This window comes from Euleptes europaea, chromosome 12 (genome assembly GCF_029931775.1).
Source record: "Euleptes europaea isolate rEulEur1 chromosome 12, rEulEur1.hap1, whole genome shotgun sequence".
NCBI classification, from domain to species: domain Eukaryota; kingdom Metazoa; phylum Chordata; class Lepidosauria; order Squamata; family Sphaerodactylidae; genus Euleptes; species Euleptes europaea.
Window position 1 is genome coordinate 5,345,874 of NC_079323.1, and position 13,394 is coordinate 5,359,267.

The 13,394-nt window shown below is 48.1% G+C and overlaps 1 protein-coding gene across 1 annotated transcript in view; it reads left to right on the forward strand.

Moving 5' to 3' along the window:
• CAPN5 (calpain 5) overlaps positions 1–13,394 on the forward strand; it is a 62,383-nt gene that overhangs the window by 46,690 nt on the left and 2,299 nt on the right. The window contains exons 3-10 of the mRNA XM_056858312.1: positions 1,207–1,415; positions 3,192–3,384; positions 4,622–4,815; positions 6,103–6,180; positions 6,878–7,073; positions 8,202–8,324; positions 9,470–9,666; positions 11,184–11,305. Coding sequence (XP_056714290.1) covers positions 1,207–1,415; positions 3,192–3,384; positions 4,622–4,815; positions 6,103–6,180; positions 6,878–7,073; positions 8,202–8,324; positions 9,470–9,666; positions 11,184–11,305 — 1,312 coding nt within the window. The remainder of the gene's footprint in view (positions 1–1,206; positions 1,416–3,191; positions 3,385–4,621; positions 4,816–6,102; positions 6,181–6,877; positions 7,074–8,201; positions 8,325–9,469; positions 9,667–11,183; positions 11,306–13,394) is intronic.

Consider the following 13,394-nt stretch of genomic DNA (forward strand, 5'->3'; position numbering starts at 1 on the left):
TGTTCTTAACACAGAAAGGATAATGCTGCTACAGTGTTAGTTTGTGGGTTTCCTAGAGGCACCTGGTTGGCCGCTGTGTGAACGGAGTGCTGGACTTGATGGACCTTGGTCTAATCCAGCAGGGCTTTTCTTATGTTCTTAGGTTCTCACCATGCTTTCCCTCTAAGCTCTCGCCCCTCCCCAAATTCTGCTCTCCCCAGGTACCACCCCCAAATCTCCAGGAATTTCCCAAGCAGAAGTTTGCAATCCTTCTACCTCCCTGTGACTGGCTGTCTTTCTCTTTCTCTCCTTGGCTAAAAACAGGCCTGCTTGGCAGAGATATGAATCACCTGGAAACATGCATTTCACTCTCTTGACAGTGAAGAAAAAGCGATGCTTTTTCTTAGGATTAACCAAAATGTCACAAAACCATGGATGTGCCGGCTTTAGAGAATTCTTCATCTAGCTGCATGTTCAGTAAAAAAAATTAAAATGGGAGGGGAGAGGAAAGAGAAGATAAGTCCTTTTGCAAAAACGAACAGTGCAATCCTAAACAGTTACGCCCTTCTAAGCCCATTGATTTAAATGAATTTAGAATGGTATAACTGTTTAGGATTGCACTGTAGGATTGCAATCGTATGCAGTCTTTCCAGCGACTGAAAGGAAGGTGGTAATCCTGATTTGGACAGATCTACTTTTCCTTCATGGCCGTTTTAACCATTCGGGGTCTTGCACAGAGCTGGGAATTTTCAGCGTGTAGAAGTGGTTATTCCAGAGCCTCTGCTTCACATCCACATTGCTCAGAAGTTAAAGTTGCTAATTTCCATGGTAAGGTGATTTATGGGGACCTGCGTTAATGGGGTTCGATTAAGACAAAGGCCATGTACAGCCATTGATTTAGGTGGTTAATTAACTCAAGGGCTGTATGTGGCCATTAATTTAAGGGATTGTGGCCAACATGGTGTAATTTTCTTTGCCTTTGCCAGACGTAGAACGTCAGGCAGATCTTGGGAGATCACCACTTTTCCTATCGCCTGAAAAATCTAGGTACATCGTCTCCCCCGCAGCATGTCTTGACAGCACCCCACACACAGAGATTGTTCTCTTTGGGAGGGTCATTTATTTTTTAAAAGATGCTCACAAAGACAGCTAGGAGGACAGCAATAAAAAATAAAGCAACATCTCTTCTTGTGTATAATGCAGCTCCTTCCCTTCTCGTAAATGCAGGTCATCCCAGATTGGAAAGAACAGGAGTGGTCTGCCGAGAAGCCGGAGAACTATGCCGGGATTTTCCACTTCCAGTTCTGGCGGTTCGGCACCTGGGTGGATGTGGTGATCGATGACCGCCTACCGACGCTCCACAACCAGCTCATCTATTGCCACTCCAACTCCAAGAACGAGTTATGGTGCGCGCTGGTAGAGAAGGCCTATGCCAAGTGAGTAAACCGGGAAAGCCAGTGAATTCCACAAGTTCATCACGTGTTTTGCAAAGAAGTACCTTCTCTCGCCTCAGCATGTACCCCTTTACGTTTAAAATTGAACTCAACTCGCCGTCTTCTTCCCCCATTCTCCCTTCAGCTGTTTCCGTGCTGGTTCTCCCTTACTCACTGTCCTGCTTTCCCGCTTGGCGGCCTGCATCTCTTCCATAGTTGAGAAGAGAGAAAAAACCCAGGGAGTCCCTTTTCCTTTGTAGGGATTCGTTAATGCTCATTCCCGGATGTCCCTATTTTCTGTCACCAATCCAGGTTTGAAATGGTGTCAGTTTTGCTAAGGGCTGGCACCAGAGGGAGGTCACGGAACGTTTACAAGCTGTGGCGTCCTGAGCGCCAGGCTGTGAAAATCCCATTTACCTGATTAAATGCCGAATGAAGAGTTGGCACATCCTTTTCATGGCAAGAGAAAAGAAAAGGAGAGACGCACCAAGCACAAAAACAAGAGATAGTTGGCACAGTGGGAGAACGAATTTTAATTCCCTGTGGTCACTTATGCATGGGAGGTTTTGCCTTGGATTTGCTGGTCTCTAGATGCACATTTTCCCCATCCGAATTCTCAAAACTCTGCTTGGGGGCGTTTTTTTGAGTTTTGAGAAATCAGATGGGAGAAATGTGCATCTAGAGAGTGGCAAGCCCAGGGCAAAACCTTCCATGAATAAATGGCCTCTGAGAGACCCCTATGCATTCCTTGAGACGGTTCTGTAAAAATATCCTAGTCTGAACACGTCCCATAGCAGCTGGAGACTGCAGGATATTTTCTGTTTGGCCGAGGCTTTTATAGGGCTCTGAGGGGAACAGTGTGAGCTTTGGTATGTTGTGGGGCGCAGGCCACGGCAAAATGGCTGCCGAGGGCATATTTCCAAAATCAGAACACACTCCAGCAAGTAACCGTGTTTCCTCCTCTTCCTCCTCTGATCCCCTTTAGAATCAGAGAATCATAGAGTTGGAAGGGACCACCAGGGCCATCTAGTCCAACCCCCTGCCAGTGCAGGAAATTCATAACTACCTCCCCCCACCACCCCCAGTGGCCCCTACTCCATGCCCAAAAGATTGGGGGAGGGAACCCTCCAGGATCCCTGGCCAACCTGGCCTGGAGGAAAATTACTTCCTCATCCCAAAGTGGCGATCGGCATTTTTCCTGGGCATGTCAGAAAGGGCCATGAGAGCCAAACACTGATGCAACCCTTCCTGCCCTCCCTCTCATGATCTGCCTAACTTCACAGAATCAGCCTTGCTGACAGATGGCCATGTGGCCTCTACTTAAAAACCTCCAAAGAAGGAGAGCCCAACACCTCCTGAGGAAGCCTTTTCCACCGAGGAACCGTTCTAATTGTCAAAAAATTCTTCCTAATGTTTAGCCGGAAACTCTTTATTTCTCATGTCTACAGTTTTGAGCCAAACATGCCAAGCTCCAGAGAAGAGGCTAGATGGCCATCTGTCAGCAATGCTGATTCTGTGACCTTAGGCAGATGATGAGAGGGAGGGCATCTTGGCCATCTTCTGGGCATGGAGTAGGGGTCATTGGGGGTTTATCGGGGGGAGGTAGTTTTGAATTTCCTGCATTGTGCAGGGGGTTGGACTAGATGACCCTGGTGGTCCCTTCCAACTCTGTGATTCTATGAATTAGTCCCATTACAATCCTCTGAGTGGGTGCTGGGAAACATATCCCCAGCCTCCCCCCGTAGTGATAACCACCGTCGTTCCCTGTTCTGTTTCTAGACTGTCCGGCTGTTATGAAGCCCTCGATGGGGGCAACACGGCGGATGCCTTAGTAGACTTCACTGGCGGCGTCTCGGAGCCCATCGACTTGCTGGAAGGCGGCTACACAAATGACGAAGCCAAGCGGAACCTCCTCTTTGAACGGGTCCTCAAAGTCCACAACCGGGGAGGCCTCATTAGCTGTTCCATCAAAGTAAGGAGCCAGTTCCATCCATCCAGAGCAGGGGGATCCCCAGCGTGCCCACAGGCACCGTGGCGCCCGCCCACACCTTTCCTGGCAACCGCTGAGAGGTTTTAGAAAGTGGGCAGGGCCAGGTGGGGCTTTTGCCCAGCCGAGCTTCTAATGGGCTGTGCAGATTCAGAGGCATCCTGTTAAACAGAGCATCTGCCTGCAGTGTTGATGAGTTACTATTAGAGTTATGCATAATCTCCCTGACATTTTGTGGTTGGCTCCGCCTGCTGCAGAAGCCACTTTGTGTACCCATGGCTGTGTTTCAGAATTTCAAAGGTGCCTGCGGGCTCAAAAAGGTCTGGGATCCCCAATGTAGAGATCAGACCCACCTGTACTCCCAGGAGGGAGCATCATGCATAGTTTGCCCCTTCTCACAACAACCTTGTGAGGTAGGCTAGGCAGCGAGAGAGTGATTGGGCCAAGGTCACCCAGTGAGCTTCATGGCTGAGCATGGTTTTCAACTCAGGTTTCCCAAGGCCAAAATTGGTATTCTAACTGCTACACCTCAGTAGTTTTCTTGTTCCTTTTGTGGGGGTGGGATCCAGAGATCTTGATACTGAAATTTAAAAAACAAACAAAAAACCCCTCTGTTATATGTTATGGGTTTCCGCAAAATTTTGCATCCCTCAGAGGATACACATGTATAAAATTTGGCCTTAATCTGTGCTTCTTCATACTCCATATGTTCTGCTTCAGGAGGCGATCGATTATTGTGTAATATTTCAAACCTCCCCCTTTTTTATGAGAATGTATGTTTTGGTTTCAGTATTTCACTAAAATAAGAGCCCCATGGCACAGAGTGGTAAGCTGCAGTGCTGCAGTCAAAAACTCTGCTCACGACCTGAGTTCGATCCCTAGGGAAGTCGGTTTCAGGTAGCCGGCTCAAGGTTGACTCGGCCTCCCATCCTTCCGAGGTCAGTAAAATGAGTCCCCAGCTTGCAGGGGGTAAAGTGTAGACTACCGGGGAAGGCAACGGCAAACCACCGCATAAACACAGTCTGCCTAGGAAGCGTCGGGATGTGATGTCACCCCATGGGTCAGGAATGACCCGGTGCTTGCACCTATTTCACTAAAAGGGCAGTGGGTCTCCATCATAGAGGACCTTTGTTCTTAAGCCCCCGTCTCAGATTACAGTTTCTGAGCATGCTTCGGTTCTTTTCCCCCATCACGACTGTTTCCGCACTTCAATGTTTTCCAGGCCACCTCAGCTGCCGACATGGAAGCCCGCCTGGATTGCGGACTGGTCAAAGGACATGCCTACGCAGTGACTGATGTGAGGAAGGTCCGCCTCGGCCACGGCCTGCTGTCCTTCTTCAAGTCCGAAAAGCTGGATATGATCCGGTTGCGGAACCCCTGGGGGGAGAGAGAGTGGAACGGCCCCTGGAGCGACACGTGAGTAAGGGCTGGAAAGAAGTGGGACCAAAGCTAGGGCTTAGGGCTGTTTAGCTTGGAAAGAAGACCGTGAGGGGGAGACATGATAGAGGTCTATAAAATTGGGCGTGGTGTGGAGAGAGTGGGCAGGGAGAAGAAGCTTTTCTCCCTCTCTCATAACACCAGAACACGGGGTCATCGGCTGAAGCTGGAGGGTGAGAGATTCAAAACTGATAAAAGGAAGTATTTCTTTACACAACACATAACTTGTGGAACTCCCTGCTCCAGGATGTGGTGATGGCTACCAACTTGGAAGGCTTCAAAAGGGGAGTAGACACATTCGTGGAAGAGAGGGCTATCCATGACTACTAGTTAAAATGGATACTAGTCATGATGCATGCTTATTCTCTCCAGGATCGGAGGAGCAGGCCTATTATATTGGGTCATGTGAGACACAGGCAGGACAATGCTGCTGCAGTGGTCTTGCTTGTGGGCTTCCTAGAGCCACCTGGTTGGCCACTGTGTGAACAGACTGCTGGACTTGATGGACCTTGGTCTGATCTGGCAGGGCTTTTCTTAAGTTCTTATGTTCTTATGCCCATTATACCAGGTGCTGTGGGACACAGGCAGGATAATGCTGCAGTCGTCTTCCTTTTGGGCTTCCTAGAGGCACCTGGTTGGCCATTGTATGAACAGACTGCTGGACTTGATGGACCTTGGTCTGATCCAGCAGGGCCTTTCTTATGTTCTTATGTCACTCTGTCCATGTTGCCTGCACTCCTTTTTCACCTGGTTTGTCTTGAGGTAGTATGTCTGTCGGGGCAAAGGGGTTGCGTGGTCGAATGTTCCTTCATACCTTTTTAAAAGACTTCCCTCCGCTTAGGAAACTAGCATGCCTGGGAGATTATTCCAGTTTAGGGTTCCCAGGCCATGCCTGGCATCTGGAGCTTGGGGGTGGGGCACACATGGGGGACGCACAGCGTGACATGCACCACGATATCACTTCTGGGAAAACCTGGCCGTGACATTGGGTAGGGGTACTAATTGCTAGAAACTCTATGGTATAGCCATAGTATGGTATAGTGGTATAGCCATATGGTATAGCCATAGCGTTTCTGGGTGATATCTAGAGCTACCCGATGCCACTTCCAGGTTTTCCCCAGAAGTGATGTCATGGCAAACACTATGCTGATGTTAAAAATAAAAATTCTGAGCAGCAGCAGGCAATAAGGGTTGCCAACGGGAGGCCCGGCTACTCTATCCTGGCCTCGCCTTCTTTGGACAGTTTCTTTCTGTTCCTGCCCGCAGTTCTGAAGAATGGCAGAAAGTCAGCAACAGCGAGCGAGAGAAGCTAGGGATGACCGTGCAGGACGATGGAGAATTTTGGTAAGTGCTGTGTTCAAATCCAAGCATAGTAAAGAGGGGGTTTCTCTTTTCCTTTGGTGGAGAACCATTTCATCTTTGAAGATATTCAGGCCTCGGTGTCTTGTACGGAAACTGAAATCTTGCAAGAGACATCAGCCTTGTGATGGTTTTTTACGTGTTTCTAGGAGCAGGAGGAGGAAACCCTTCCACTCTCCAGTGTCACTCAAAAAGGGTTGCCAACCTCCAGGTACTAGCTGGAGATCTCCTGGTATTACAACTGATCTCCAGCCGACAGAGATCGGTTCACCTGGAGAAAATGGCCGCTTTGGCAATTGGACTCTATGGCATTGAAATCCCTCCCCTCCCCAAACCCTGTCCTCCTCAGGCTTCGCCCCAAAAATCTCCAGGTATTTCCAAACCCGGAATTGGCAACCCTACACTCAAAGGATGCATGATATTGGTGTTCCATAAATTGGCTCACATGGGACATGCCCCAATTTGTAGGATCTTTCACCCTCCAAAAGGAGCAGGGGCAAGGAGCTTATGTGTATATGGGAACACTTTGCTATATCACACGATGGAAGAGATGGGTGCCCCCCCACCTCTCCAGCTCTCAAAGAGCAAGAAATTGCAGGAGTGATCCTTGAATCAAAGTACAAGTCAGGAACAAAGGGCAGAAGGTGTTTCTCATTAAAAATTAGACTGTTTCCCACCTTAGGATGACGTTTGAAGACTTCTGCAAGTACTTTACGGACATCATAAAATGCCGCCTTATAAACACGTCATATCTGAGTATCCATAAGACTTGGGAGGAAGTGGTCTTGCGAGGGGCGTGGTCAAGGCACGAGGACCCCTTGAAGAACCGCTGTGGGGGCTGTGTCAATCACAGGGACACTTTCCTGCAGAACCCCCAGGTGAGAAACTTAAAAGATGAGTTCCGTAGGGACTCCTTAAAAGGGCTGGTGGTGGGAATCCCAAGGCTACACCCATGCCTCACAGCTGGGCAAGTAGACCCCCTTTTCCCTGCGTACCCCAAACGACAGAACATCTGAGCTTCGTGGCCCCTAACGAGTCCCCGCATTCTGACCAGCAACATCAAGGGAGGCACACACCATTTTTACAGGATATAGAAGTAATTTCTTAACCCTTCTCTCTCTCCTGTGTCCATAGCTCGGTGGTAGACCACATAGTTTGCATGCCTGGGTTCCCAGGCTCAATCCCCAGCATCTGCAGCTTAAAAAGGCTGGGTAAAGGGCTCTAGCGAAGCCAGTCGGGGTGAGGGAGCGTCTGTTGCCAGCTGCAGCTCCGAGTGGCAGAGGAAGAACATTTCTTTTAAAAACAGTGACATCATGCTGTGTCACTTTTGCGTACAAGCAGGAAGTGACAAAGTGTAGCTCTAGGAATTGCCGGAAATATCTATGGTAAAACCAAAGAGTTTCTGGCGATTCCTAGACCTACCCATTATCACTCACCAAGAGGGTTAAATGGATCAGTGATCTGTGTGAGGCAGTTTCATAAGCCCAAATATCCCAGTGGTGTATTCATGCAGTGGTGTATTCATGAGAGCCAGTGTGGTGCAGTGGTTAAGAGCGGTGGTTTGGAGCAGTGGACTCTGATCTGGAGAACCAGGTTTGATTCCCCACTCCTCCACATGAGCGACGGATGCTAATCTGGTGAACTGGATTTGTTTCCCCACTCCTACACACGAAGCCAGCTAGGTGACCTTGGGATAGTCACAGCTCTCTCAGCCCCACCTACCTCCCAGGGTGTCTGTTGTAGGGAGGGGAAAGGAAGGTGATTGTAAGCCAGTTTGATTCTTCCTTAAGTGGTAGAGAAAGTCACCATATAAAAACCAACTCTTCTCCTCCTCCTCCTCCTCCTCCTCGCCAGGAAGCTGAATCCTAGAAGTATTTCGCTACTAGGATATTTCTAGATGGAGGCATTCATGAATGACCCATTTAAAAGGGAGTGTGGACGGCATAACAAATGAAGCATAAGACTAATGCCACCTAATGTCTCTTTTGTCTTGCTCTTTCCCTCAGTATGTTTATGACGTGAAGAAAGCAGAGGATGAAGTGCTCATCTCCATCCAACAGAAGCCCAAACGGACCAGTCGGAAGGAGGGAAAAGGGGAAAACTTAGCGATAGGATTTGACATTTTCAAGGTAAGTTACGTGGCTCTTTACGGATCGCTGGCCCATCAGTACATTTCAGGGATGTGCTTACCTTTGTGTAGCATTTCGGCATATCCTGCCACCCTGATATGTGTGGTAAAAAAATTTCCCCCCCCCTTTTTCTTGTACACATTTATAAATTGACCTTTCATTATATAAGGGCAAAGTTTCTAGCTGTCATGACTGTAGAGAAGTAACGGTCTGGAAAACATGATAGCAACCTATGCAGAATCTCTGAAAGATTAACTCCTATACAAAAAAGCGTAATGGCATTGTTAGAGGAAGGTCTTACAGAAGCATTTTGTCTTAGTATGTGTGGTTTTATCATTTTATGATGCACAGTAGTAATGTATGGTATTATTGGGGGGAGTTTTTAATTGCAATTTGATGTAGCTCAGATAAGCCCGAGCTCATCAGAGCTTGGAAGGTAAGTAGGGTTGATCATGGTCCATACTTGGAAGGGAGACTTTCAAAGAAGACCAGGGTTGCTTTGCAGAGGAAAGAAATGGCAAACTACCTCTGTTCACATTTTTCTATCTTGAAAACCCCTTGAGGGTAAAACGATCAGATAAGAGGTGATGTGAAAGACCTCTGCCTGAGACCCTGGAGAGAAGCTGCCAGTCTGAGTAAACAATGCTGACCTTGAAGGACCAAGGGGCTGATTCAGTATAAGGCAAGGGGAAGCAGCTGGGGCTCAGTGGTTGAGGATCTGCTTGGCAGGCAGAAGGTCCCAGGTTCAATCCCTGGCCTCTCCAGTTATAAAAGACCAGGCTGTAGGTGATGTAAAAGACTCCGACCTGAGACCCTGGAGAGCTGCTGCCAGTCTGAGTAGACAATGCTGACTTTGATGGATTGATAGTCTGATTCAGTATAAGGCAAAGGGAAGGGGCCGTGGCCTAGTGGTAGAGCATCTGCTTTGCAGCTAGGTTCAATCCCCGGCATCTCCAGTTAAAGGGACTAGGCAAGTAGGCGATGTGAAAGTCCCCTGCCTGAGACCCTGGAGAGCTGCTGCCAGTCTGAGTAGACAATGCTGACCTTGATGGACTGATGGTTCCAGGCAGCTTCATGTGTGCATGTGGAACAGGCAAATGAAAGGACACACTCCCTCGTTTTCAGCGGCGCTTGCTTCCCTGCAGGTGGAGTTGAACCGGACCTTCCGGATGCATACCTTGCAACAGAAAGTGGCCAGCTCCATCTACATCAACTCCCGCAGCGTCTTCCTGAGGACGGACCTGAAAGAAGGCCGCTACGTCATCATCCCCACGACCTTTGACCCCGGCCACGTGGGCGAGTTCCTTCTCAGGGTGTTCACAGATGTGCCTTCCGATTGCCAGTAAGGGGAGGGGGCTTGTCTCACCGCGCCTCCCCCTCTTCTTTGCGCCTTCCTGCTCGGGGGGTGGGGGGGTCTGTCTCTTGCCTTGGGCCGCGGCCCCAAGGCATTAGAATGCTTCTCTTGTAAAACAGGAACGTCTGGCGGTGTCACTTCTGGGTACAAGCCGGAAGTGGCCGAGGGTAGCTCTAGGAATTGCTGGACAAGAGGGAATTCTTTGTCAGTGTACATGCAGGCAACCTGTGGGATTCGGGGGCTCTGAGCCTGCTGCAGCATGCCCTGTCATCCTCCCAAACCCACCCTAAAATTTTAAAGAGGCCTTCCAGAAACCCACTGTCTACTTTTGGAGCTGGGAACCAAGACATGGTTGTGGATAGAGTATGCAAAAGGGCCAGGTACTAGCTGGAGATCTCCTGGTATTACAACTGATCTCCAGCCGACAGAGATCGGTTCACCTGGAGAAAATGGCCGCTTTGGCAATTGGACTCTATGGCATTGAAATCCCTCCCCTCCCCAAACCCCGTCCTCCTCAAGCTTCGCCCCAAAAATCTCCAGGTATTTCCAAACCCGGAATTGGCAACCCTACACTCAAAGGATGCATGATATTGGTGTTCCATAAATTGGCTCACATGGGACATTCCCCAATTTGTAGGATCTTTCACCCTCCAAAATGCATCTAATATATTTATTACAGTAAATATCAACAACTTGTCAAAGGCCCTAATATAGCCTTTATATTTCTGTTGTACATATGAACATATAACACAAATAGACACAAAACCAAACATTTAGACTAAAAGTGTGACCATATGTGTTTCGGCCATGTGTCCTTCTTCAGTGGTCTACATACATAAAATATAGAATGCAACTGTGTGAGACAGGATGCTGGACTAGATGGACCCTCACTGGTCTGATTCAGCATATCAGACCAGTGATCCATCTCGTCCAGTGTCCTATTTCAAACCGGCCAGCCATTTGCCCTGGAGGGCCAACAAACAGGCATTAGAGAGAGGCCAAGGCCATTCCCTGATGTCACCTCAATGGGCTTAGACTGCACAGATTGCACTGACAACTTTATAACAAATACATGTATCAGAGTCTCTGAATTCCCAGCTTTCCTTTAAGAAAAAAAAGAGGACATATCTAAGCCTTTTTGTTGTGGAGATATAAGGGGAAAGGCATGTGTCCACAGTGGAAAGAACCTAGTACATGTGGACCCCTGCAATTTCCGTCCACCCCTCACGGCAGCCCCACCCCTTGCAACTCTTAAGATGCTCGATCTCTCATTTTTATCCTGCCCTTTCATCAAGGAGCTCAGGGCAAAATACCTCTTTCTCCCCTCTTGCAAGTTCTGTCCCAGCGGTTCCTTCCTTGCTGAACGGGGCTTCTTGCTGGCACGTTGGCTCTCTAAACCCTGGTGCTTGGTCGTTGTGTCGGGACTCGGATAGTAAGGGATTGCTGGAATTACTGCAGCTGGAGTTGCTGATATCCCCCTGTATGTTTCCTCCTTTTCCTTTCAGAGAGCTGACCCTGGACGAGCCCCCTCACACCTGCTGGAGCGGAATGTGCGGCTACCCGCAGCTGGTCTCGCAAGTCCATGTTGTCTCGGCTACCGGGCTGAAGAACCATGGTTCCCAGGACGGTACAGAATCCTTTAGTGCTCGAAGCCGCTTATTTCCGGAAAGTTCAAACTGCTAGTTGTAATTCCTGCAGAGGATAAGCCTGCGAGTGTACATTTTCGAAGAAGCATTGCCAATTTTGGCTCCATGTTTTGGGTTGAGAGGATGTGAGAGCCAGTGAGGTGTAGTGGTTAGAGCAGGGGTGTTGCACTCAATTGTTATGAGCCAGCATGATGTAGTGGTTAAGAGCGGTGGATTCTGATCCGGGTTTGATTCCCCTCTCCTCCATATTAGCGGCGGACGCTAATCTGGTGAACCGGGTTGGTTTCCCCACTCCTACACACGCAGCCAGCTGGGTGACCTTGGTCTAGTCACATTCTCTCAGCCCCACCTACCTCACAGGGTGTCTGTTGTGGAGAGGGGAAGGGAAAGGTGATTGTAAGCTGGTTTGATTCTTCCCTAAGTGGTAGAGAAAGTCACCATATAAAAAACAACTCTTCTTACAAGGGCCAGTTATGACATAAATGTCCCTTGGCCGGGCCGGGCCTTGCCTGCCCAGATCGAGAGTGGGGTGGGGTGGCTGCCTCGGCTGACTCACACGCCGGATAAGAGCTCTCAAGGGACCAGATCCGGCCCTTGGGCCTTATGTTAGACACCCCTGGGTTAGAGTATGAGACTAGAGTCTGGGAGACTCAGGTTCAAATGCCCACACTGCCACGGAAGCTTGCTGGTTGTCCTAGAACTAGTCACACACTCTTGGCCTTACCTACCTCACAGGATTGTTGTGAAGATGGAACTGAGGAGAAGAGAATGTTGTAAGCCTAGTGGGGTCTCCATTGGAAAGAAAATCTGCTGGGGAAAATGGGACATAAGGCAAAAATAAATAAAAAATATAAAGAAATAAAAGTGGGGCATCGAAGAAGTGAATAAATAAATGCACTGTAAAGGGGGAGCCATCAAAAAGCAAAGGTTAACGTAAGGTTTACAGAAATGCGAATGTCTTCACCTGGCATCTAAAAGGCAACGGGTACATTTCTGTGGGGTGGGAGTTCCAAAGCCCCCCCCCAATACAAAAACCCCTTCCTTGCTCCTGAAAGTGGGGGTGGGGGTCACACATAATGAGCTTCCGAAGTTAGTGGCCAGGGCCTATTTATTCACTGATTTATTTTACAAAATTGATATCCCACCTTTCTGCCCCCACAAGGGTCCAGAAAGGCAGCTAACCAATTAAAACAGATTTAATTCAATCACATTTTAAAACCAGTAGAAAAGAGCAAGAGCCCAGTAGCACCTTAAAGACTAACAAAATTTCTAGCAGGGTAGGAGCTTTCGCGAGTCACAGCTAGCTACATCTGAAGAAGTGAGTTGTGACTCGCGAAAGCTCAAACCCCGTCAAAAATGTTGTTAGTCTTTAAGGTGCTACTGGACTCTTGCTCTTTTCTACTGCTACAGACAGGCTAACATGGCAGCCCATCGCGAGCGATTTTAAAACTATTCCAACCAACCACAGAGAACAACAATACGTCACTAAAATAATGAAAACCGGAATTAAAATACATCCTGGGGCTGAGAGGGGCCTTGCAGAAGAGGTGGGTTTGGAAAGAAGCGAGAGAAAAGTGTATCAGAAGGGAGGCTGAGAAGGAGTCAGGTCCAAGGCCTTTTCAGAAGATGTAAGTTTGTTTTCTATTTTAAATTTTTTATTTTTCAACACAATAAAAAACATACAACTAAATATTATATAAATAAATTTCTGACATCACTAATCATGAAAGTGTAATCTAGGATATATATATATATATATATATATATATATATATATATATATATATATATATACACACACACACACACACACACACACACACACACACACACACACAGCAGGATAATAGGGTGTTAATTAATCAATATTACGCTTTGTAAGTATTTAATGGTTTTATACTAGTTTAGGTTAGAAGGTTTATATTCATTTCAGCTATTTACAAACAGAAGAGGTAGGTTTGGAATAGTTAAATTGTGGAACTCCCTGCCCCAGGATGTGGTGATGGCTGCCTACTTGGAAGGCTTGAAGAGGGGAGTGGACATGTTCATGGAGGAGAGGGCTATCCATGG